The sequence below is a fragment of the Diplotaxodon limnothrissa genome, linkage group LG12 (assembly GCF_057381915.1).
Source record: "Diplotaxodon limnothrissa isolate DT_005_m linkage group LG12, D_limnothrissa_male_GT1.1, whole genome shotgun sequence".
In the NCBI taxonomy this organism is placed as follows: Eukaryota; Metazoa; Chordata; class Actinopteri; order Cichliformes; family Cichlidae; genus Diplotaxodon; species Diplotaxodon limnothrissa.
This window is the reverse complement of record NC_140607.1, coordinates 8,950,572-8,976,313: the sequence shown is the minus strand read 5'-3', so window position 1 is coordinate 8,976,313 and position 25,742 is coordinate 8,950,572. Positions and strand designations below refer to the sequence as shown.

General features: G+C 39.8%; 1 protein-coding gene across 1 annotated transcript in view; it reads left to right on the top strand.

Moving 5' to 3' along the window:
• The window catches only part of LOC146620847 (lysyl oxidase homolog 2B-like), a 48,373-nt gene extending 23,897 nt beyond the window's left edge, over nucleotides 1–24,476 (top strand). The window contains exons 6-14 of the mRNA XM_085367092.1: nucleotides 3,688–3,871; nucleotides 8,312–8,463; nucleotides 9,012–9,179; nucleotides 17,669–17,834; nucleotides 18,111–18,351; nucleotides 18,952–19,067; nucleotides 19,741–19,877; nucleotides 19,998–20,109; nucleotides 20,377–24,476. Of these exons, the coding sequence (XP_085223218.1) occupies nucleotides 3,688–3,871; nucleotides 8,312–8,463; nucleotides 9,012–9,179; nucleotides 17,669–17,834; nucleotides 18,111–18,351; nucleotides 18,952–19,067; nucleotides 19,741–19,877; nucleotides 19,998–20,109; nucleotides 20,377–20,447 (1,347 nt within the window). The 3' untranslated portion in view covers nucleotides 20,448–24,476. The remainder of the gene's footprint in view (nucleotides 1–3,687; nucleotides 3,872–8,311; nucleotides 8,464–9,011; nucleotides 9,180–17,668; nucleotides 17,835–18,110; nucleotides 18,352–18,951; nucleotides 19,068–19,740; nucleotides 19,878–19,997; nucleotides 20,110–20,376) is intronic.
• The last annotated feature ends 1,266 nt before the right edge of the window (nucleotides 24,477–25,742 follow it).

Below are 25,742 nucleotides of genomic sequence, written 5' to 3'. Positions count from 1 at the left end.
TCAATTTTATTCTCTAAGAAATTCAGGACGATAAGGATATGACTCAAACAAGCCCTCCCCAAAAGCACTGTGTAGTAGCATAAGTGAGTGCTCAGGCTGACTTCATGAATTCTAAATGTAATTCACAAAGGCTAATCACTGTTTCCTGAAGGCGTGATTCATTCTCTGCTCAGATGTAAGAATCTAAAATGGAAAATGTAATCTTTTTCTTTCTGATGCTTTGGCTACAAATCTTTTGTCTTGCAGCAGGGACAGCTGAGCAGATGCACTCTTTACTCGCAGGGTTAGAGCTGCCCTGTGGAGTTCTCTCGAAAACACGCAAAAATTAGATTTATATTTACTGCTATTTGACAACATTCATAGAAAGCAAGCAGATAAAGTCAAAATGTGTTTCCATCCTCATAAATGATTTTTTTAAACCTTAATGTTCATTCCTACTCCATCACTGCCATCTGTAGTAAAAGTCTGTTGAAGCTCCAAACTCCTCTGCTTGCAGATAAGATTATATTTGAAAATATCTCAAATCTGCCACAGTTGGAGATTTAAACTTGCAGTGGTTTTTTAGCTAACGTTATAGTGAAAGATTTATCGTTTGGGGTTATAAGTACCCCCAGTAACAACTCTGTTAGGGGCACATGAGCCAAAAACATATTCTGAGAGTATGGACTCAGTGTTAGAGTTTAGGGCTGAGAATACTAATTCTACCCCAAGGGAAAGGCAAATATGAGTTTTTGGGGAAAAATGTAAATGGTTTTTGATGTGTGTTGAGTTAAAATGAGTGTGTTCCCTGATTGCCAAGCCTCGGGAGAACAATTTAATTAAAACACAAATTTGATATTCTGATTGCCTAGACAGAATTAGGGCTAGGGTTAGGTTTGTGGTCCTCTGATGATCCAACCATCCGACATCTTTGCGGCAGCGGAGGCTGCTTTAAATATTCAGTTAGGTCAGGGTGTAAACTTGGGCATTTACACTTTCGACCATGTGTAGAAAATCAATGCATTTAAATTAGAAAATAATCCACAGCAAGACTGTTTCGACCACGTGGCTTTCAGTTTGTTCATCCTCCACAGTAGCTTTTCATTTTGAACACTTGAATCCCTGCCAGCTCTGCAGAGGTCGTTCTTGTCCTCACTCTGACATCTGACCTCAACAGTAGGTAAAGAAGCCCATTTTCTCACTCGCACCCTCTTAAGATGTCAGGGGTCATGAATTCTTCTTAGCTTAGTTTGACAGTAAGCCAAGAAGAATTTATCTCTGCGTGGCTTCATTCATGGTCTAATGTGAGGTCGGAGCTTGCAGGCATCCTGTCACGTTCCACAGATGGTGGATGGATGGGAGTGGTGTCCCTGACATCATGATCCAAATGGTCCAACACACTCTGCAGATCTGACTCAAAAGAATTATATCCTTAAACCCAAGTTTAAAAATTTGAAAAACAAAACAAAAATAAACAAAAGCACTCCACAAGCGCAAACTTCCACCAAGGCAGCTCATTTTCTATGTACTATTTACTTTTAAGAGAATAGTTTTGTATTTTCTGTATATTTATTTGGTTTTCTTTGTTCTTTCAAAACCTCTTTTAAGTTTTTAGTGCAGGAAACCCATTTTAATATAACTGTCTTACTTTTGAAGGTAATCCTTTTATTATTATTATTCATTTATGTGGCTATGAAATATAAAAATCTTACATTAATTTACATGCTTAGTAATATAAAAGATGCAATCAATCACAAATTACATTGAAATTGTTATGTACTTAGAGATCTATCGCTGCCAGCATGTTAGACTTTCTGGTAAGAGAAAGTTTTTGTTATGTTATTGTATTCTACTGTCTACTTACCAATTTGAAAAAATAAAAACAAAATAAACCAAACTTTGTATAGCGCTTTTCTAGTCCCTAAGGACCCCAAAGCACTTCACACTACATTCAGTCATTCACCCATTCAGACACAGGCGATGGCAAGCTACATTGTAGCCACAGCTGCCCTGGGGCGCACTGACAGAGGCGAGGCTGCCGGACACTGGCGCCACCGGGCCCTCTGACCACCACCAGTGGGCAAACATGGGGTTAGTATCTTGCCCAAGGATATTTGGCAGCCAGGAGGCAGCCTGGGATCGAACCACCGACCTTCTGATTAGTGGCTGACCTGCTCTGCCACCTGAGCTACAGCCACCCCCAATATCCACATTCCTCTGGCTATGATTAGTTTTTTTGCATTGTGCCACCACAGGGATGACATCAGGGTCTCGGTCTCATCTTGGAACTCCAACACATTCTAAACATTCTCACTGCAGGTTGAGAGTTCGTGACCCTAGAGCATAGGTGTCAAACTCTGGCCCGCGGGCCAAATTTGGCCCGCAGCCTAATTACATTTGGCCCGCAAAGCCATACCAAATTACTATTAGAGCTGGCCTACTGGTATTATACAACTAATATATATATTGTTTATTATTAAGCTTTGCTTGTTCCATATTCAGTTTTTCAGCAAAACTTGTTTGAGTCCATAAGAAAAGATTCATTCTTATATCTGGAGGAAGAATTTTTTTTTTTCAATAAATATTAATAAATGTTCCAGTTTTGAATTTTGGCCCACTGTGTATTTGAGTTTGACACCCCTGCCCTAGAGGATGGGGACAGCATTTTGAAGTATTTGGCATGGTCGTTCAATCCTTACCAATGGCTTTATGCACAGTGGCAATGTTGCCAATGAAAAGGAAGTCACTTTCATTGGGTGAACATCGCTGGCATGAAGGGGAATATCTCTTCATTACCAATATGTTGGAAGTTGTTTTGAGTCAAACATACACATGAAGGCCTGTGTCTAGAAAACTCATATTTACCCAAGCAGCTTGTCTCCTTCCAAAAATATCTGTAACATACCTGTCTGCTTTAATGGTGTAAATGATATTGAACAAATTGGACGACTTTCTTTTTTTTACCCCAAGCATTAGAAGTTGGGCTGGTGTTAGTGTTATTTTGACAAGATGGCTGCTATGTAACAACATACATAAAAGAGTGTGACTTCCTGCATTGTGACACTCATTAAAATTTACTGTCCTAAGCCACTGAAGCCCTTCTGTCGGTTTTGACGATGTGGTGTCCAACAGCCTGCCACCATCATGGTCACAGTTTGTGTGTCCTTGTACCACTGCTGATACTTGCTGGTCAGGAGTGTCTCTAAGGTTTTATACCTGCCCGTGTCCTACATTCACATACGCCATGAGGGTTAGAGTAAACCGGTGCCTCACTTACCCTGATCCTGACATTTATCTATGTGTCACATTTTTAGACTAATGATTGTTTTATGGTTCTAATGTTAATGTTAATAGTGCTGAGGAAATCTGAGTGAAAACTTATTCCAGAGCCCACACATAAAGATGTCTGGGTTTTCTCCTTGTGAATACAAAGCTCAGTAAACCAGATTTCCAAACCGTGCTTTACTTGTAAAATTAAACACTTTCAGTTTATGCAAACAGTTAATGGGAGAATCACATTAATAGCTTGTTCTATAAACATAAAACCACCCAGTCTGCTGCCTCTGCTCTCTCATCACAGAGAAGGAAAAGTTCAGCTTTTAGGGTTTTGAAAGTACTAGAATAACTCAAATATGTGATTTTTGTTTTTTGGATAGTTCAGTTTTTACAGTGACCTCTTTTTGCGGTGTTTGTGTTTGTCGTCTTCAGCAACCATTGGTTCGTCTCCGTGGTGGGGCCATCGTAGGCGACGGGCGAGTGGAGGTGTTGAAAAATGGAGAGTGGGGCACCATATGTGATGACAAGTGGAGCCTGCTGTCTGCCACAGTGGTGTGTCGAGAGCTGGGCTTTGGTACAGCAAAGGAGGCTCTGTCTGGAGGTCGCCTTGGACAAGGTATACTGGTTTTATATCATTTATTTTTATTAAAAAAATACTGACAGATTGTTTTCATGCCTGCTCATTGATTGGGACTTCACAGTAGTGAAAGGTCTGAGAAAAGGAAACAAATGCATAAAATTATACCAGTAATGCAACCAATGAGGGAAGCAGAAGGACATGAAATGTGAGCTGCACGAACCAAGGAAAAAAAACAAAAAACGATGGGCTGATTACAAAGTAGACCTGAAAATAACCCATGACACCGAGCTCCAAACGACTTTACTCCTGGAACAAATGTCTGTGTATATTTCCTACATGGCACAGAATGGAAGGGCTTGACTGTGGAGCAAAACCACATATCCCAAACATTTCAGAGAAGTAATTCTAGCCTTTAAACTTTTCTGCTTATATCACCCTTTTGCAGCCAGAGGAACATGAACTCATAGACAAGGTTATAAAATCTGCCCTTAGTTTGCATGTTTGCATGTTTTCATGTCACAGTGGCATTTTGTCAGCTGTTTAGTGGTAATGCAAGAAACTAACCACAACACTGAAAAATGTAGTGCAATTACAACTGTACATGTTTATGTTGGGGATTCATCTCTTAAACAGGCCCACTAAATGTTGGCCCATTGCTCATTGTAGCTCCATTTATCTGCTTCACCAACACTTCACTAGCACAGCTAAAACAACAGTTCTGCTGTTTTAGCTGTTAAATTGGCCACTGGATAGTCACGATCTTTGCTGGGTAGAAGGTTTGAATATGAAAAGAATACCATCACAATTTAAAGACCTGTGTGACATGATAATGATGCAGCCATAGCTGCTCAAACATACTGTTCAAACATAACTTTGAAATGTTTACAGAAGATACCTGAAAGGTTAAGCCACTCTATACTGCGCCCCACACCCCAAAAAGTACAGAGTGCTTGTAAGATGAGGAAATATTATTTTTCCAGTAAATTACCAAGACATTAGGCTGTACTTAAAATTACTTATGAGTACATAGAATTACCTAAAATATAATTTGTCTCTTTTCCTGTAAAATCCATGAATTTAAGCAATACTTGAAATTGCTTATGCACGACCTAAAATTACTGATTCGCTTCTTAAAATTATTTACAGAATGCTTAAATTTAGCTACAGCAAAATTATTTCTTTGTTTCCGGTAAAAATCAGACTTGTTACCCCCTTATTCTAGTGTCCCTACCTTTTAAGTATTGGTAGGTAAATATAATTACAGCACATTGTAATTTCAATCAAAATAAATAAACAGATTAAAAGTGTTTTAACTAAAATGTATAGAAATGACATTTATTTACAGTGGAATGACACCCTTAGTTGCAGGCCATATTATGTCATATTATATTAAGTGTTACCAGTACATTTAATCAATCTTTGACAAAAAATATTGATTAGAAGTGCGTAACATTTTAAAATAGTATTGCAGCTATTGCATAATATGAGCTTTTAAAGAGTAAGTTCAATCAGATCTTTACTGCCTAAGTATTGATACAGTTTACTTGAACCAGATTGATCGCGCTACTGTACGGTGCAACATTGAGCTCCACTTTCTTTGGTAGCCAAGAGGTTAAACATTTTTGTGGCAGAAACCCTTCATACAGATATTAGATTAATATGAGTGCACTATGTTAATTGTTGATGTACACTTTACTTTTCTTATCCTGTTTAAAAATGGTGAAATAATGATTTTTTCATGTCGTACTTCTTGGAGTGGGCAAATATATTGAAATGTACACAGCAAAGTTTGTGATTCTTGTCTTTTGTTTTGTTTGGGGTTTTTTTCCACTGACTGCTCATTTTCAGTGGAGGCTTTTATTGTGAGCAGCTTCACTTTAAGGTTTTCATAACCTGCACGAGCTGCGTTATGCCACTGGCAGGTTTGGAAGTCAGCAGCACACACCTAACAAAAATGTGGCACAAACACACTTCTAACTTAAACACGCAGCAGATATCTCACCAATGTTCAAGTGTATTAAACACACAGCTTACTTGTTTTTCAGCATATAAGGTGGAAAAATCACATTTTCTCTAGTAGTGTGTGGATACCTGGCAACAAGAAGAACATTTCTTCAGAAAAGGCAGGGACATGCTGTACACTGCTGCACATTCCAGTCACGTTAGACGTGGAAAAATTTGAAACAAAGAGAAAGTAGCTTTTTCCATCAGGGTTTCTCATCACTGCCTTTAATGTTTCATGGAAAATAGAAGTCATCCCAGATAGTAATTCTACACCATAAGACAAAGGGAAAATTGGAAATAAATATGTTATAGTTATAAAGACATAACATACAAGTCAGACTTGAACAATTAATACTTTGTGTCTGTGGAGCAGACTGAGCTGATCTGCAGGTTAAGTGGCTTTACATTTGTGCTTACAGGGCCTCAGAAATCATCAGGCAATGTGATGTGTAGTTGCTGTTGTGGAACTGTTCTAGTTGTTGAGTTGTTTGATTTATTGATCCTCTTGTATGTATGACCTTCTGTTTCCATGCTTAGCTGACTTAGTCTTTCCTATTTAGCTCCGTGGTCTGCTTCTTTGTATGATTAGTTTGTAAAGGAACCCTGGGCATATGTGGGGTTTTTGCTTTTTTTAACTTACTATTAGACTACACTCTCTAAACAAAAGTGACTGAAATAGAATTAAAACAAAAAGATTTGCAGATTTATTTTGGTTTTGGACCATTAGACCAGGTCTTGACAAGAATCTCTGTATATTTAAATTCATGCTTTCCTTAGTTCTGTCCAGTCTGAGCTGCTAAAAGCAGCAAATTCTTTGCTCTGCAAATTCTTTTAAAGGACTTCTGACACTTTTAGATGGACTGCTGCTGCTCCTGATGGGTTTTAGTGGTTCTAAAACTTCTTCCATACTTCATGGAAGAAAGAGGACAAACAGAAACTCTCTAACCCTCAGTGGTTTAAGTCATCATCAGTGAATATCTATTTTTTTGTTTCTTTAAAACGTTGTTCTTCCACGTCTTGCCTATCAGGAGATATTCTAACAGATGCTATTAACTGACTGTTTTTTACAAAAAGCCTTTTTTGCTTTTCTTCAAAACACGGGTTAAGGGTTTGACCAACACAGCATGTTGTGGAAGCTGTAGGGTTGTTGTCTTCACCGATGAAGCATTAGACCTCACAGTGTTACAATATCACTGTTTGGTAGAACATGATTATGTCCATCCATCCATTTTCTTCATTTTATTGTGTTATGTCACAGTAACAGCAGGGTCACAGAGAGGTCCAGTGTTTTTTTTGTTGTTGTTTTTTTTTTATTCCTCTTCTTGGATCGTGATGTGCTACCACGTTAAATTTGATCTATAATCACCCCAACGAGTTTTGGGCATACTCTGGGTCTCCTACTGCAATGCTTCAGCTTTCTCCTTTCTACAGCAAGGAGCAGCAGCTCTCCTCAAGATGTCTAAGCTCTTACACATACGTAAGGCCGAGCCCTGCCACCTATGTGTGTAACAATGTAATAAGTTTGCAGAAAAACTGGTGCCAATCCATGGAGAGATCACTGGTGCATCTCAGAGCCAACATAGACAGGCAACAGTTCAAACTCTTATACGATCCAATCAATCAAAACTGATCATTATGGATTTCAAAATCGTATTTGTTTTTCATATGTACCTATTTTCAGTGATTAATAGCAGGAAATTAACTCGGCATATCATTCTTTTCTTTCCCTTTTTTTGCCATAATTTTCAACTAACCTATATTTGACGACAGCATAATAAAACTGGAAATTCTGGTTTTAGTGTGCCACCACAATATTTTCAGTAACCCCCATATAGCCACCTCTACGAAATAATTCTAGAGGTGCCCCTGTAACCAGAGATAATGAGGGTTGGGACACAGAACAAGATCCTCAGATATTTAACCTTGCTGAGCTCTGAACCCCGACCCTATCTTTCCATGGCCAATTGTTCCATTGGAGAACAATGGACAATAATTAAACTAAACAACAATTAAAAATGTTTAATTCATTCAGTTTACAACAGGTGGACATAAAGTTCAGGACACACCTAGAAGACTGTAAAAAGCAAACAGGAAACATGATGGGTTACTAAGCTTATATTTTAAAATGCAATTTATTACACTATAAATTGCAATAGACTGAAAACCTTCTGCACCAGCTTCCTGATAGATGCTAATTCCTACTTCCTGTTTTTCCTGTTTTCTCCTAGTTTCTTGCCATAATGCTAAACGAATTAACTTTTGACTCTGACCTCATATTTAGCATGTAGGTGCCTCACTCTAGGAAAGAAAACATGTTTTTCTTTGAAGCTTTGAATTTTAGATTTTTTTTTTATTACACCAGAATTGTGTTTTTTAATGATATGTAACAAGACCCAACATACAGATTTGTGTTCCCTCAGTCACCTTCAGTGGAATTCAAACTGAATCTGCTTCTTTGTGTGCATTTTTCAGGTATGGGCCCAGTGCATATGAATGAGGTGGAGTGTTCAGGATTTGAGAAGTCCATAACTGAGTGTTCGTTCAATAAGGAGGCTCTGGGTTGTAGCCATGAGGAGGATGCAGCCGTCAGATGTAATGTCCCAAAAATGGGCTTCCAGGAAAGGGTTGGTTTCCATTTCACTATAGCCAAATACTGGTTAACACAGCTGCTCTAGGAAATGAGTTCACAGTGCAACTCAGCAGTTCGTCCAGTAGACTAGAACTGGAGTTCCTTCTACTGTATAACATAATAACATGAATACTTTAAGTGTTCTTTAGTTTGTGCTAACATGTGTTGCAATGCAATGCTTGACACACTGCAATTTTTACAATATGAAAACGTCATTTCTGAAAGTACGTAGATGTTTACCTGATACAACGCAGAGCTGATTAATCTCATTGTACAGAAATTGCCTCAAATTCAGCCAGAAAGTGTTTACAGGATGAACAGGAGTGAACCCAGGTTAAGTCATGACTTAGACCTCTGAGAGGAACATTACTACATACAAAAGTATGTATGAAGTGTACATGGTGCAGTAGAGGTGTACCAGTGAAATCTTGATTAAATCTGTATTCATTTTGCATTTAATGGCAACAAGCACTGTAAATGTGTCCCTTCCAAGAGCACTGATGATCATCAACAGTCCTGTGTTGTTTTTTTCCACACCCACAGCTGCGTCTGAGTGGAGGTCGTAACCCGTATGAAGGCCGTGTGGAGGTGCTGGTGGAGAGAAATGGCTCTCTGGTGTGGGGGACGGTGTGCAGCGAGGGCTGGAGAACCATGGAAGCCATGGTTGTCTGTAGACAGCTGGGTCTGGGCTTTGCCAGCAATGCTTTCCAGGTATGAGTCACAGCAGCCAGGGGGTGGGAATCAGTTTGCCTGGGTGTGTGAAAATCTTTAGATGTCTAAAATGTAAACCAACAAATTTTGTGTTCTTATAGCCAGACTGTACGAATCTGAGCACAACCTCTCCACAGATCTCCGTGGACTCTTCATCTTTAGCTTATAGTTTATAGAAAATGACCCAATAGACATTTTCCACAAAAAGCTAGTTAAAAGAGACAAAGCTATGTGAGTTTAGTTTGTTGGGCTGATTTCCTCAAAGTGGATGATTTCTTTGAAAGTGCTGCTTCATTTAAAGTCATGAATAGGTGCTGCATTTGTAATTCATTATTGAAAGTCCACTGTTATTCTCTTTAGAACTCTTCCTTTTTTAAACATGTTCAGTTGACCTGCTGTGCAGCAACTCAAAGCCTCTTGGTTATTCTAGTAGTTAATTGGATAGCATAAATCAGGCTGGTACAAATTTAACACAGTCTCTGCATTTCTGTTAATTAACACCACCAATAAATTCACAGATGTGTTTTACTTTCTTTTGAGTAAATGATAAGAAATTGCTGTATGTATAGGGCCTGTGAAATAAAGTGTATATATATACCCACATCCAAGGAACAAAGCTAACTCAGCAATAATGTATCGACAGAGCACTGAAAGCAGCTTCCAGCAAATAGCTTGTGCTGCCAGTGGAAAATGGGATACAAAATGTACTATGACACAAAGAAGAAACTTTCCACTTGTTTTAGGAGTCTTTCTTTTTCCTTTTTTTTTTTTTTTTTTTTTTTTAAGAAGTTTGCTCTCTAGACAGCAGAGAGAACTAGAATACCTACAGCCAAATCATGAGTGTTTGGGCTTCCACAATCCAACAGCGCAGAAAAACTAAAAATTCTGCTTTTATTTTGTATGGACTGAAAGGTCCAGTACAGAAAAGGAACTGTCAGTTGTTAAATCACTGTTTGCATCAGTTGGCTGTCAGTGAACTTTGTTTGGTGTATATTATGATCAGAATTAGCTGTCGAGTCTGGAAACTCAGCTGTTAGGGTTATGTGACATAAATTCCTGAGACTTTTTAGTCATGTAGTAATTACATTTCATCTACATATATAATATTAAAGAGACTGTAGGTTCATTGTTTTGTACATTCACAGTTCAATTCAATTCAATTTTATTTATATAGTGCCAAATCACAACAGCAGTCACCTCAAGGTGCTTTATATTCTACAGTAGATCGTACAATAATACATACAGAGAAAAACCCAACAATCATATGACCCCCTATGAGCAAGCACTTTGGCGACAGTGGGAAGGAAAAACTCGCTTTTAACAGGAAGAAACCTCCAGCAGAACCAGGCTCAGGGAGGGGCGGGGCCATCAGCTGCTATTGGTTGGGGTGAGAGAAGGAAGACAGGATAAAGACATGCTGTGGAAGAGAGACAGGGATTAATAACAGATATGATTCAATGCAGAGAGGTCTATTAACACAAAGTGAGTGAGAAAGGTGACTGGAAAGGAAAAACTCAATGCATCATGGGAATCCCCGGCAGCCTACATCTATTGCAGCATAACTAAGGGAGGATTCAGGGTCACCTGGTCCAGCCCTAACTATATGCTTTAACAAAAAGGAAAGTTTTAAGCCTAGTCTTGAAGGTAGAGATAGTGTCTGTCTCCCAAATCCAAACTGGAAGCTGGTTCCACAGAAGAGGGGCCTGAAAACTAACCTCAGTTTTATCTGAATTAAGAAGCAGAAAGTTAGCGGCCATCCAGGTCTTTATGTCTTTAAGACATTCCTGCAGTTTAACTAATTGATGTGTGTTATCTGGCTTCATAGATAGATAGAGCTGGGTGTCATCTGCATAGCAGTGAAAATGTATGCTATGTCTTCTAATGATGCTGCCTAGGGGAAGCATGTATAGTGTAAACCGAATTGGTCCTAGCACTGAACCCTGTGGAACTCCATAATTAACCTCAGTGTGTGAAGAGGACTCTCCATTTACATGCACAAATTGGATTCTATTAGATAGATATGATACAAACCAGTGCAGTGCAGTACCTGTAATACCTACAGCATGTTCTAATTGCTCTAATAGAATATTATGGTCAACAGTATCGAATGCTGCACTAAGGTCTAGCAGGACAAGCACAGAGATGAGTCGACTGTCAGAGGCCATAAGAAGATCATTTGTAACCTTCACTAAAGCTGTTTCTGTGCTGTGATGAACTCTGAAACCTGACTGAAACTCTTCAAATAAACCACTCCTCTGCAGATGATCAGTTAGCTGTTTGACAACTACTCTTTCAAGGATTTTTGATATGAAAGGAAGGTTGGAGATTGGCCTATAATTAGCTAAGACTGCTGGGTCTAGAGATGCTTTTTGTGTAAAGGTTTAACTACAGCCAGCTTGAAGGCCTGTGGTACATAGCCGATCATTAGAGATAGGTTGATCATATTTAAGATCGAAGGATGAATTAACGGCAGGACTTCTTTGAGCAGTTTTGTAGGAATGGGGTCTAAAAGACATGTTGATGGTTTGGAGGAAGTACACTCAACAAAAATATAAACGCAACACCTTTGTTACTGCTCCCATTCCCCATGGGATGGACGTAGAGACCTGAAATTCATTCCAGATACACAATATAACCATCCCTCCCAAACAGTGGTCACAAATCAGTCCAAATGTGTGGTAGTGGGCACATCTGCTATATTGAGATAATCCATCCCACCTCACAGGTGTGCCACATCAGGATGCTGATCTGACATCATGAGTAGTGCACAGGTGTACCTCAGACTGCCCACAACAAAAGGCCACCCTGGAATGTGCAGTTTTTTGCGCTATTGGGGGTCTGGGGACCCAGAACCGGTCAGTATCTGGTGTGACCACCATTTGCCTCATGCAGTGCAACACATCGTCGCATGGAGTCTATCAGATTGTCAATTGTGGCCTGTGGAATGTTGGTCCACTCCACTTCAATGGCTGTGCGAGGTTGTTGGATATTCGTGGGAACTGGTACACGCTGTCGTATACGCCGGTCAAGCACATCCCGAACATGCTCAATGGGTGACATGTCCGGTGAGTATGCTGGCCATGCAAGAACTGGGACATTCTCAGCTGCCATCTGCCCTGAACAATGTGAACCATGATTCATCTGTGAAGCGTACACCTCTCCAACGTGCCAGACGCCATCGAATGTGAGCATTTGCCCACACAAGTCTGTTACGGCGACGAGCTGGAGTCAGGTCAAGACCCCGATGAGGACGACGGGCATGCAGTTGAGCGTCCCTGAGACGGTTTCTGACAGTTTGTGCAGAAATTGTTGTTGTTGTTCCAGCAGCTGTCTGGGTGGCTGGTCTCAGACGATCTTGGAGGTGAACCTGCTGGATGTGGTTACACGAGGTCTGCGGTTGTGAGGCCGGTTGGATGTGCTGCCATATTCTCTGAAACGCCTGTGGAGACGGCTTATGGTTGAGAAATGAACATTCAATGCACGGGCGACAGATCTGGTTGACATTCCTGCTGTCAGCATGCCAATTGCACGCTCCCTCGTTGCTTGTGGCATCTGTGGCATTTTGCTGTGAGACAAAACTGCACATTCCAGGGTGGCCTTTTGTTGTGGGCAGTCTGAGGTACACCTGTGCACTACTCATGATGTCAGATCAGCATCCTGATGTGGCACACCTGTAGGGTTGCCAACTCCCTGAAAAATAAATAAGGGACACCTCGTGGCCAGGGCCGGGCGACCCAATTGTCTTCACCCTTCCCAGTGTGGTGAATTTTCTAGCTCTTTTTTTGTGTGTGAAATTATTTTTTTAACCATTTGACTTGAATTTGATTTAAGTAGATGTGTATTCTTTGTGATATGAACACATGTGAAACAAATGATCATTTAGCCATTTATTTTTAGCTCAAAATGACAACATTAACACGATAAAACAGGTCTCCTTCTTAAACAGAAGCCTGTCATGCTTAACTTTTGAGAATATAAGTAAATCTTTCTTTAAAAGAACTCTGTCCTGCTTAACTTAAAATAATAGAAAACAATAGAAAGAAAAACATTCTTGTAACAGTGCACATTTAGTGCATTTAGTACAATTGGCTTCAGTTGAGGTATTATTTCAGCTTTTCTAATGCTAATCAGCTGCTCCTGTTTGTAAACCCACTTGCTCCCATGATTACGCATCTTAACTCATCATCATTATTCATCTATGTATTACTTTTATGTATTAGTCATCTATTTGTTGTAATCATCTATTCTTGCAGTTGTTTATTACACAAAATAAATTATATTATCACACTTCTGGCCACATAGCGCTGATATTCACTGCACATGCCCATATTAACTTTTTCCAGCCAGGTGTTTTCCTTTTCCCATTCTTCCCTTTCTCTGAGGGGAACAAACATTGCTGCTCTAATGCTGGGCTTACACTGTGCGGTTTTAGGCCCATTTTGAGCCGATTTTGGCCTTCATCGTGCATCGTGTAGTATACGTGGGGTAACGAGAAGTGATTAACACCTCACGACCAGCTCCCGATCATCAATCGCTCGTGAGGGTCTCACCACAGCCGCTCACACTGCTCGCGCGCAAACACGTAAACATTGGTGTAAAAGATGGAGCAGCACGGCTGTGCAGCGTGTGATCTGGACACAAGCGATGGAGGCACAACTTGTAGAACTTTGGAAAGCTCATCCGAGCCTTTTCGATGTGGCATCACAAAATTATCACGACCACAACAACCGTGAAAATAGTTGGATTTACATTGCTGCTCAATCACAGCTGCCTGATCAATGTTTTTCATTAGCAATTTAGCAAAGTTGATGGTGGTGGTGTGTGTGTCTGTGTGAGTGTAAGACGGAGAGAGAGAGCGCGACAGATTTTCTGTTATAACCTTCATTTTATGGAGGCACAGTGTGAGCACTCAGGTCGCATCAGAGCATCGGGCGGTATAGTGTGAGACCTGCATCGTGACCTACCAACTGCGAGTCAATCGTGCAGTTTGAGCAGGAGCTGAATAACGTGACTGAAAAAAATCGCACAGTGTCTGCCCAGCTTTAGGTTTACTGTCGTCCGAGACTTGCACCGCAGTGTCTGCGTTTGTTTCCCTGTTGGCCATGCTTCTTGTTGTGGTCATTTGTTGTCTTCCGGTATTTTCTCCGTAAGCGACCTTTCCTCGACCAATGAGATGAGTGGTAATCTGAATTGTCATACTCGTAAGTGTGCTGTCAGCTCATTGGTCACAAAGCAGGAGAGGGGCTGGGAATTATGTTTTCAAACAAAGCGTTGATTCCATTAACATTTATAGACTACTTTTGATTCTCACTGTATTACGGGACAAAGTGCGTCCCTTATTAGCTCAATACGGGACGTGTACTTTTGTTTCGAAATACGGGACGATTCCGTATTTTAAGGGACGGTTGGCAACCCTACACACCTGTGAGGTGGGATGGATTATCTCAATATAGCAGATGTGCCCACTACCACACATTTGGACTGATTTGTGACCACTGTTTGGGAGGGATGGTTATATTGTGTATCTGGAATGAATTTCAGGTCTCTACGTCCATCCCATGGGGAATGGGAGCAGTAACAAAGGTGTTGCGTTTATATTTTTGTTGAGTGTAATTATTGAAGTTAACTCAGAAAGATCAATTGGAGAAAAAGAGTCTAACTTAACATCAATGGTACTTTTAGTACAATTGATGGGATGGTTATTGGTAATTTTTTCTCTAATGATTAAAAAAATTTTTGTGAAGAAGTTCATGAAGTCATTACTAGTTAACGTTAAAGGGATGGTTGGCTCAAAAGAGCTCTGACTTTTTGTCAGCCTGGCTACAGTGCTGAAGAGAAACCTGGGGTTGTTCTTATTTTGTTCTCAGGAAATGATCAGACAGGAGAGGGTTTTCAGGAAACACTGTTAAATGTTCAGTTTCTATGCCATGTCTCATGTTTCATTCTAAATACACATGTGACAAATCAGCTAGCTGATAGCTTCTGCACAAATGTTAAGGCTAACTGTTTACCGGCTTTTACTAGCATGTATCTATCCTTCCAGGGTGGGAGTTATAGGAAGAGTAGTCTATATGTAGACAATACAAAATAAGTTTATAAAATTAAAATTTGGGCTATGAGTAGGTTTGAATGTTGTGCTGTTCATTTTAAATTGTAGTTGTATTTTTATTTTTATGGTTCAACAATCCAAATGACTGTAATTACAAGTAATTTTCACTCCAAGCAGAAGACTGGAACAACACTAATTAATAAATAAATTTGTTTGCTTCCAATCGAAACTTTAAGCTTCATTATCATTTCAACTGTTGAAAAAATATGAATATTTCTTGTTTTTTATCTGGTCAACTTCAGGGCTGCACATTGTCTGCTAATTTGAAAATGGAAAATCTTTTTAACAATTTGAGGCTATTGCATTTCTTTTTTAAATTTTAGGTATTTATGCATTTTAAATTTGTATTTTTTTTATTTGACTGTGCAAAAATATTTGACTTAATTTATTTTTTCATTTTGATAAAAAAAAAAATAGATTAAATATATCAGCTACATACTTCCATGCATGCCACTGTCCGGTGGCTCTGTGTATATGCACAGCCTTCTATTTTTTTTTTAATAAACACAGACACATGTAAGACGTTAGGAGTGAGAGGCCTGGGTGTGAACTGGGGGGCGGCCCAAAACACTGTTTACAGTGCAGCAGGGTAATAGTAGGAGCAGATAAGGAGGCTGAGGGGCTTTGTGCTAACAGCTTTATGAAAGTGTTTGCACAGCCATGAAATGAAGAGCGTATGATTATAAGGTGTTTGCCTTCCGGCAGGAGTTTGAAGGACTCTCAGCTGTAACAGGAATCCATTTACTGTATTACATGCTGTGCAGCTTTTTTCATCATCTGTCAGTGTAACGATACATTAGAGATACATAAGAGCTCATAAGACAGAGCTTTAACTTTTAAGTTGCGCTTTTTGACAAAAAACAGACAAACAGGTAATAAAACGCTACAATATGGAAAATCATCACAAACTAAACCAAGAGCAAGCAATTATTTTGGCTGCAGAAAAAGCCAAATCCATAACTGGCTGAAGACATTGAGGTTAACAGAGACTGACACAAGGGACTGAGGGGAAGTCAACACTATATAGACACAGAAGGGCAGTCAGGGGAAGTGGACACAGCTAGTGAAAACAAGACACAGCAGTGGACACTTTATTCAATGAGACAGGAGGGGAAGTAAAACCAAATGTGAGACACTAAAAATAAGTAAGTACTAAAGTAAAACAGAACTTGAAAAATAATAACTAAATGAGAAACGTAAAGACATTATTAAACATTTTCTGATGTGTATCAGTCCCCTAGGATTAGTTCATTCATAACCAGAACCTGAAAGTCCACAAGCACAAGCAACTAAACCTGCAGTGTTGTTTTCTGTGATAATTGAAGTATAACCCCTCCCAGGCTAGGGTAAGGGTTTTCTTTTTCAGAATGACTTGGATTAACTAAATTTGATTACTTAAAAGTACATTTTTGCTTTTGAAAACTGTTGGGCAAATGTCACATTTTCTCATTGTTCTGAGTATTGGTCAATTTAGTGAGTGCTGTCAAATAAATCATTTTTATGCTGCCAAAGAAAAACTACTAGTTGTAGTCAATCATGATCAATAACAAGAGGCCCTGGCCTTATATACTCCAAAATCAACTCAAATGTGTGCGTTGTTTCTTCTTTTTCAGAGTCAGTACAGATGTACACTATAAATCATTCTAACCTGGGCAGGGGAGAAAAAAAATTAAAAGAAATCATTAAAAGCCCCAAATTATCATGATAATTATGCCCATGAAAACTTCTGCTCCAGGTTACATTTAAGATCTTTAGCCTGCACTTACCCGCTCGAACTCTCTGGTCCTCCCATCGGATGCTTTTACTGGTCCCACGCTCCCAATTAAAATCTAAAGGATACAGGGATACTTTCTCTGTCATTGCTCCGAGTCTTTTATAAAGTCCTCCTTCTCTTTGGAAATCTTCAAATCGAACTTCAAGACCTTCCTATTTTCACAGGCTTTCAGATCACTTTGAAACCTGGTCTGTTCTGTCTTAGTTATCTTGTTTGTTTTTTGTAAATATATGTATGTATGTGTACATGTATGCTTGTATAGGTATTTGTATATAAGTGTATGGATGTTTATATAGATTTCTTTCATCTTCATTTATTTTTGATATTTTAACTACATCGTACCTCTGTTCAACACTTTGGATGACACTTAATGTCTTTTAAACGTTCTATACAAAAAAGCTGACTTGACTTGAAAGCTGACGAGGAGTTAAATGCATTCCTGCTGCAGGGGATTCAGCAGCATTAACATGTCATAGGGACAGCCCACCAAGTTAGGAGGGTTTTTATAAAATACAATGCACTATATACATACATACTATATACTGTACTATATATGGAGAGGTTGTGGCTGCTACATCTGATCTGTAAACTGTGCTTTTTCCACAGGAGACCTGGTACTGGTCGGGTGAGGTGAGCGCTGATGCTGTGGTGATGAGTGGCGTTCGGTGCTCTGGAACTGAGATGTCTCTGTCCCACTGCCTGCACCATGGAGCCCACCTCAGCTGCCCCAAAGGAGGCGGCCGCTACGCTGCCGGGGTCTCCTGCTCTGAGAGTAAGACAGTGAAATGAGCAGTGTGCTGAAAAGTCATATTATGTTATCTGTGTAAAATTTGCCTCAACAAAGCCTGATCATGAAGGAATAAATAAATTGGCCTTTCCACTTTTAAACCTACTTTGACTGGAGCCTTGAAAATCTTTTACTCCTTCAATCTGCACATTCAGTTTTAATTCAACAAATGTAAATAAGTTTGATGTAGAGCTGCTAGAACAATTTCTGTATGTCCCTAAAAATGTTTCAGCAGCATGTATTTTTCACTTCTATCTATAGCGGCACCAGACCTGGTGCTGAACCCTCAGGTGGTGGAGCAGACCACCTACATGGAGGATCGGCCCATGTTCATGCTGCAGTGTGCATATGAGGAAAACTGCCTGTCCTCCACATCCAGCGAGGTTCCTGCCAACACCTACCGCCGCCTGCTGCGCTTCTCCTCCCAGATACACAACAATGGCCAGTCCGACTTCCGACCCAAAGCTGACAAGCACTCGTGGGTGTGGCATGACTGTCACAGGTCAGTGAAAGTACAAGCACTGTTTTGGAGGTTTGATACTAGATTTTATCAAGTGATCGCATTCTTGATCACTAACCCCGGGCAATCGGAATATGTTTTTTTTTTTTTTGTTTTGATCAAATTGTTCTTCCATGTCTTGAAAGAACAATTCATTTCAACATCTGTTTTCCCAAAAGGTGCATTTTTGCTTTCTCCAAGATGCAGGGTTAGTGTCAGGAATTACCACCTGTGATGACTAAGACCTCAGAGGGTTCATGCTGATGGCTGTCAGACCTTTTCTCGTTACAAGCACTGGATTTATACACCTACTAAATCCCCTTTAGAAACATAAATTACACCTTCATTAAAAACTACAAGCAAAAAGTCAGTGGACTGTTGGCAGCCTTCAGCTTTCAGTATATCAGGACGGTCAGAATCACTGAAAGAAATGACTCTTTCTAAGGGACATGCTGTTTTTACAGGTGCTATTTAGTTGAGATGCTTTTTTAAAAATGTATTTATTTATTATTTAAAGAACGCCGGTGCCCTTGAGACTAGAGCTAAAATGACAACAAGTGTCTTCTTTTAAAGGCTAAAGTATGTTCCCGTCTTTGTGTGTAGGCATTATCATAGCATGGAGGTGTTCACCATCTATGACCTATTCAGCCTGAATGGAACCAAAGTGGCTGAAGGACACAAAGCAAGTTTCTGCCTGGAGGACTCAGAGTGTGATGAAGGTAAGATCTGAAAAAGGAATTCAGTTATGGAAGGAAATAAATTTTTCACTTTTGAAACATGTGGCAGAAAACTAATTCTTATATGTTCAGTAATGGACTTTTAAAGCTCCTTTAAACAATATGGTTACTGAAAAGGGTGACTTAACACTGTCTAAGGTGAAAAGGTTGACTTTTAATTTCAGAATTATTAAGCAGCTCCACAGTTCTCCAAGATGTAAGGAGCTTTTCCAGGATCTTTCAGTTTTTCAGCAGGAATTTTAAAATTGAACCCATATATTTGAGGTTGCCTGATTTAGTTCAATTCAATTAAATAAAATCCAGTACACTTTTATTTATATTACGCCAATTCAGATTAACAGTCATCTCGAGACCCTTTATAACTTACAATAGTAGAATGAAACTCCAACAATCTCACAGCCCCCTGCAAGCACGTGGTGACAATGGGGAGGAAAAACTCCCTTTTAACAGGAAGAAACCTCTGGGAATATGAAAGAGAAGAGAGCAGAGCAAAACAGGATAAAAGGCAAGGAGAGAAAGCCAGAGTTTAATAATAGATAATGATTAAAGAGGGGTGCATAGTAATAGTGTGTAAAGACAGAGGGAAACTAGATGAGTTTCAGTTTGTCAATGCCCGATAAGCAATGACAAATATTATTATATTTTGTTATTGCAGGTATTGAAAAGAGGTATGAATGTGCCAACTTTGGAGACCAGGGTATTACTGTGGGTTGCTGGGATACCTACAGGCATGACATCGACTGCCAGTGGGTCGACATTACTGATCTGAAACCCGGGGATTACATTTTCCAGGTGATGTTTCTCGCCTTTAGCTCTTTTGCTAGAGAACCAACAGTTCAGCAAGATTCAGCTGTTCATACAATGGCTTCAAACTGCAGCTATAGCGTCTCATTCATGCCCTCCCTCTTGCAGATTATAATTAATCCAAACTACGAAGTGCCAGAGTCGGACTACACCAATAACTTCACGAAATGCAGATGTCGATATGATGGCCATCGTGTGTGGATGTACAGCTGCCATAATGGTAAGATGATAAGGCTATATCTGCTCTTTGTCGTTTGGTAAAGTGTTTACTACACTTGTTAAACAGTTTCAGATTTTAATGCTAAAATCTTTCATTAATGAGTTGCCCTCCTATTTCACATGAATGCTAATGAGTACCCTGTGAGCTTCTTTTTATTTATTTTTTCAATTTCCTATGCTTGACAATTAGAGTGAGTGATTCTACAAGTGTAAAACAAGGACAAAATGTGTAGGTGGTAACTGTCTGTCTCTGCTGCTGAACTTCTAGGTGGCTCATTAAGCAGTGAAACGGAACAGACATTCCCGGGCCTCCACAGCAACCAGGTGACCCACAGGTAAAGACAGAGCAGAGGAGTGGAGTTAACTGGCCTATGCTTTCAGCAGAAAGACCAGCTGAAGCCAACCAACCACTACACATCTCATCTACGTGGATTCCTCTGACCAGCCATGCCCTGGTCAAAGCATCTGTTTTTACGCTCGCCTCATCCATGAGGCAGTCGCTTTCTTTGACCCTCTCCCCTCCCGTTTCCCTCCGGCAGACAGAATATTTGATTCCCCCTTCTGTCCGTGCAGCGGCAGCTACTTTAACAACACTTCCAACCTCTCTGGTTAAGAGCAAGAGAACGGTGAAACTCTCTGTACGCCCTGTGACAGAGAGAACTTGTTTTTACAGACCTGCAGGTTAGTGGCAGGTGTATTACACAAGGCGAAGTATCGAGGAATGTCATTACAAGTCTGCCTACTTTGAAATGCAGCTTTTTAAAAGAACCCTGCTGCACTTCTTTTGTGTGTATGTCTGTGTGTGTTTTTCCCCGAAACTCTCCCTGAAGAGTTTGGTTTGTCTGTGCCAGGTCGCCTGAAGATTGACAGGAATCATCAATAGCAAACACAGCAGCCTGTGTGTGGAAATGCAGGCTATTTTTCATTCCATTCATTTTTTTTAGCAGTTTCAGAAATGTTTTTTACATGCTGAAGCCCAGATAACTAAGCTTCCTATTGCAAATGTTATTTAAGCGTCACATCTTCAGTGAGGAATTTTTTTCAAATTAAGCTGTGGCAGAAGCAATTTCTGCAAAGCAAAACAGCCCGTTCATCACCAATTACAAGTGCTAATTGCCTGGTTCGGCTGGAAAACTAATCTACCATGGCTGAAACGTGACGTATTAAAGTGCCTTAAAGTGCCCAAAGCCATTTTAGCTCTGCACACTGCACTGACAAGATTGTGGTCACATTTCATAGAAGAGTAGCACTAAAAGTCTCTGAAGAAGCTGATCATATAAAAGTATGTTGAAAGAAATATAGAAAGGAATATTATATTTCCTATTTACAGCAAGCAATAATTACTTCTAATAGGGGCTTTTGATTTAGTATGCCTGCCAACATTACCTTATGCTGGGCTAAAGCTGGGCAGACACTGTGCGATTTTTTCAGTCGCGCGATTCAGCTCCTGCTCAAACTGTGCGATTGACTCGCAGGGGTTAGAAGTTCGTAGGTCACGATGCAGGTCTCACACTATACGGCCTGATGCTCTGATGCGACCTGAGTGCTCACACTGTGCATCCATAAAAATGAAGGTTAACAGAAAATCTGTCGCTCAGTCTCCCTCTCTGTCTTTCACTCACACAGACACGCACACCACCACCATCAACTTTGCTAAATTGCTAATGAAAAACACTGATCGGGCAGCTGTGATTGAGCAGCAATGTCCATCCAACTATTTTCACGGTTGTTGTGGTCGTGATAATTTTGTGAGGCCACATCGAAAAGGCTCGGATGAGCTTTCCAAAGTTCTACAAGTGCCTCCATCGCTTGTGTCCAGATCACACGCTGCACTCACTGCTGCGCTGCTCCGTCTTTTTCACCGAAATTTGTGTTTGCGCGTGCGCAGTGTGAGAAGCTGCGGTGACACCCTCACGACCAAGCGATTGATGATCGGGAGCTGGTCGTGAGGTGTTAATCGCTTGTCGTTACCCCACGTATACTACACGATGCACGACGCACGATGAAGGCCAAAATCGGGCCGATCGCCAAAACGGTCGCGCGACTGAAAAATCGGCTCAAAATGGGCCAAAAATCGCACAGTGTAAGCCCAGCTTAAAGATCCTCTGATCAGCTTGTTATGCTGCCCTCTAGTGGTTTACAATTTTCCAGGTTGCTGAAGTGTTGCAAACGTGTACTGCAGTCAGTACACATTTATATTACTATGAGGTGCAGGTTATACAGTAAGATCCTTAACAGACATAAGTTAAAACATAAGAACCCACAAACTTGGCACAGTTAAAAAAAACTCTTTAAAATCTAATCCTTTTAATTATTTTTATTGTGAACCTTCAGTGTTACTATTATTATGTGCCTCAGTCACACAGGTCTAGAGACCCCCTGGCAACCTCAAGGGGTAAGGAAAAATATCTATTCATCAACCAGTAGGCAAGTGGTTACTGGAGGTTGCTAGCTGTCACTGAATGTTATTGGCTGCAAAGAGGAGGCTACAGTAAACCTACTTTTGATTTGGCTGAGATGCCGATTTAGTGCAAACACTGGTGACCTAACCACTCTGCATTAGTGAAACTTCAAAAAGTCCATTGCAGAACCACAGGGAGGCTGTTGGTCAGCAAAAAAGTTCCACCTTACAACTGAAACCAACATGTTTCAACTTCTACGTTTACTTTAAAGGTAAACAGTCTCCATTTCTGGTTGGTGTCACGGTTTTCACAGCTTCACTACAACTTATAGAGTAGTTTGTAAATTTTTCCAAACAAGTCGCTGATTTCCATGCTAACTACTGCTGACTGTGACAACCTGCTAGTGAGCAAAGCAATAGCAAGGAAGTTTTCAGTGTAGCACTGTATACTTTTTTTTGCAACCAATTTCACGCTAGCAACATCCAGTAACCATACACCAACTGGCTGTGGAATACACACTTTTTGCTAGCATGTATGCTAGCAAAAAGTCACTGATTGGTCTCTAGGTCTGCATAAATTGGTCTTAAGCATTCAATTTCACAGCAACTACCAGCAAATACTTGCAACCATTTGGGGAGTAAATACAAACAGGTGTCTACACCTGTGGGATTGGGGTCTTATGTAACCAGTGAAATCATTTTAACTGCATCACGTTCTAGCTGCATCAGCTAAATCAAACACATACCATTTTCAAGCTATTATGATGATGCATTGACTGAGCAGTGAAGAACTGCTTGTCAAACATACAGGAAGCTCCCAATTGGTTTAGCTAATAAGCTTTTAATATATAGACCTTTGTTGACGCTTCACATGATAGTTTGCAAATATTTAAGAGACAGGCATTATGTGGTATAAATGTGTCTTGTTTGACTTTATAATCCTGTTAGCAACAGAGATGTGCTAAATGTTGGTTTAAAAGTACAAGTTTCTTTCCAAGTTACACCTATAAGTTGTTGTTTTTTTTTTTTTTCAGAAAAACATGATATAGTAGAAACACAAATCCATGTCATTGGTCCTGTTATGTTATCAGTGTTCTGTTGTAAGCTAGTGTAAATGGATTGCTTCCTGTCGTTAGCTTGTATCTGCAGGTACCATGCATCGGATGTTTTCCCTTCAATTCAAAAACTATCAGCTGCAAATTCAAATATCACAATAAAAAGTACTTTAAGACATTTGATTTTATATTTAACTCCAGTGTGGCTTTTAGGCTTCCAGTCAGTGGGACTCTTTTAACATGAGGATCACAGGACTGCTCTACAGTAACATGCTGTCAAATTTTGTCTTGCTGCTTTACATGCTGGCTTCATAAGGCAACAGAAGACCTGATCTCCATCCTGTGGCACCACAGATCCTCTAACAACAAATAGAGAATGCATTCCTCCCTGTTTGTCTGTTCCAGATATGTTTTTTTCTCTTTTATTCTTTTGTACAACAATGTGTGAATCCAGTGTTATTTTAATGGTGCTATCAAACTGGTCCTCTGTTTTCTGAGGACACTTTACATGTTGAACAGCCACATGTATATATGTATACTAATAGTATACTTGAACTGAGCATACACAACCATTTGTAATTGTGTTTTCTTATTAATGACCTTGTTACCCCCTTGCTAATGTAATCCTCTTGGTTTTTAAACTGCTGATATCTGGTGTTTTTAGACCAATGTCTGATTGTGGAATACTCTTCCTGTCATGGTGGGATATCGAGTTTTTAGTGCTGTCTTGCTGTTCAGTTCCAAAGCCAAGTATCAGGAAAGTTTGTGACTTTGAACCACAGACTGGACTGTCTGCTAAAATCAGCTGTCTTTGGCAGCATTCACCCTGCATAAGATGGACTTTTTTCCTGTTCTGTGTCATTTCGCTCAGACGTGATTCACATTTCAGCTTTGATTTTTAGTACATTTGCAATAACCTTATATTTTTTCCTTTATTGTTGTGAGTTGTTGGGTGTAGAGTCAATTAAATTTACAACACAATAAACTGTAAAAGTGTGTGGATAATTTGTGGACAGACTGCACATTTTGGCTTAAATATTTCCATTTATAAGACGTTAGTGAGCCTCGCTTGGATAATAGCTATAAGCTACACTTGCAAGACTAACTCCTGATTTTGTAGTCGTAGACAGCATAAAAGATCGGTGTAGCTTCTGGGTATGAAAAATAAAACTGCATTCTATCTGAAGGCTCCCAGATGGCAATAGCTGTGGTAGCAAAACCACTTAGAGTAATTTTAGACGTATATGGGAAAACATCTTGATGCATTCTCAATCATCCAGGTAAAGTAAATCTCCAAAGGTTGATTCTGTTCATCTGGACGTAGCGTTTTGTGGGAGAAACGTTTCGTCACTCATCCAAGTGACTTCTTCAGTCTCAGCTGACTGCAGGTTTCCCCAATACTATAAACAGTACATTTGCATAATGACTGAAACCAGCCCACTGAAGGAACAATGGGCTGGGAGGTCAGTTCCTTCATCATGATTATGCAAATTCTAATGACCATTGATCAATGACCACTGACTCTTTATAAGATTGGAGAAACCTGCAGTCAACTGAGACTGAAGAAGTCACTTGGATGAGTGACGAAACGTTTCTCCCACTGAAAACGTTACGTCCAGATGAACAGAATCAACCTTTGGAGATATTTGGGAAAACAACTTTCTGATTTGACCCAGATCTGTTAACTCTTTCTGAGTTTATGGGCTCAATTAAAACGTTATCTATTTTGTAGATCTTCGTCATATTATCTTGCAAAATGGAGACTTATTAGCTAACGACCTGTCAATCACAAGTTGTTAACTAATGCACCTTTGCTTTGAGAGTCGGACCAAACCTTCTTTGTCGCATCTGCTTTTTCTAACCATGATGGCAATGGCAGAAACGTTAGTTCCCAGAATTTAAAAGGGGCCTTCAGAGACCAGTGGGTGACATAAAGGTAGCTAGGGTAGGTATAGTAAGATTACTTATTGTAAGATAACTTTAGATTAGTTGCTAAAGGGTTAAATAACTAAACATTTGTAAGTGTTGTGAAGGTACCTTCAAATTTTTAATTTTCCCAATTTAGCTATAGTTTAAAAAGTTTAAAATAAAAATATATAGTTTAGGACTGGACTTAACCCATGTCTGGGGAATCAACCTGTGGGTTTCAAGGAAAAGACAGCACAACCACAAGAGCTT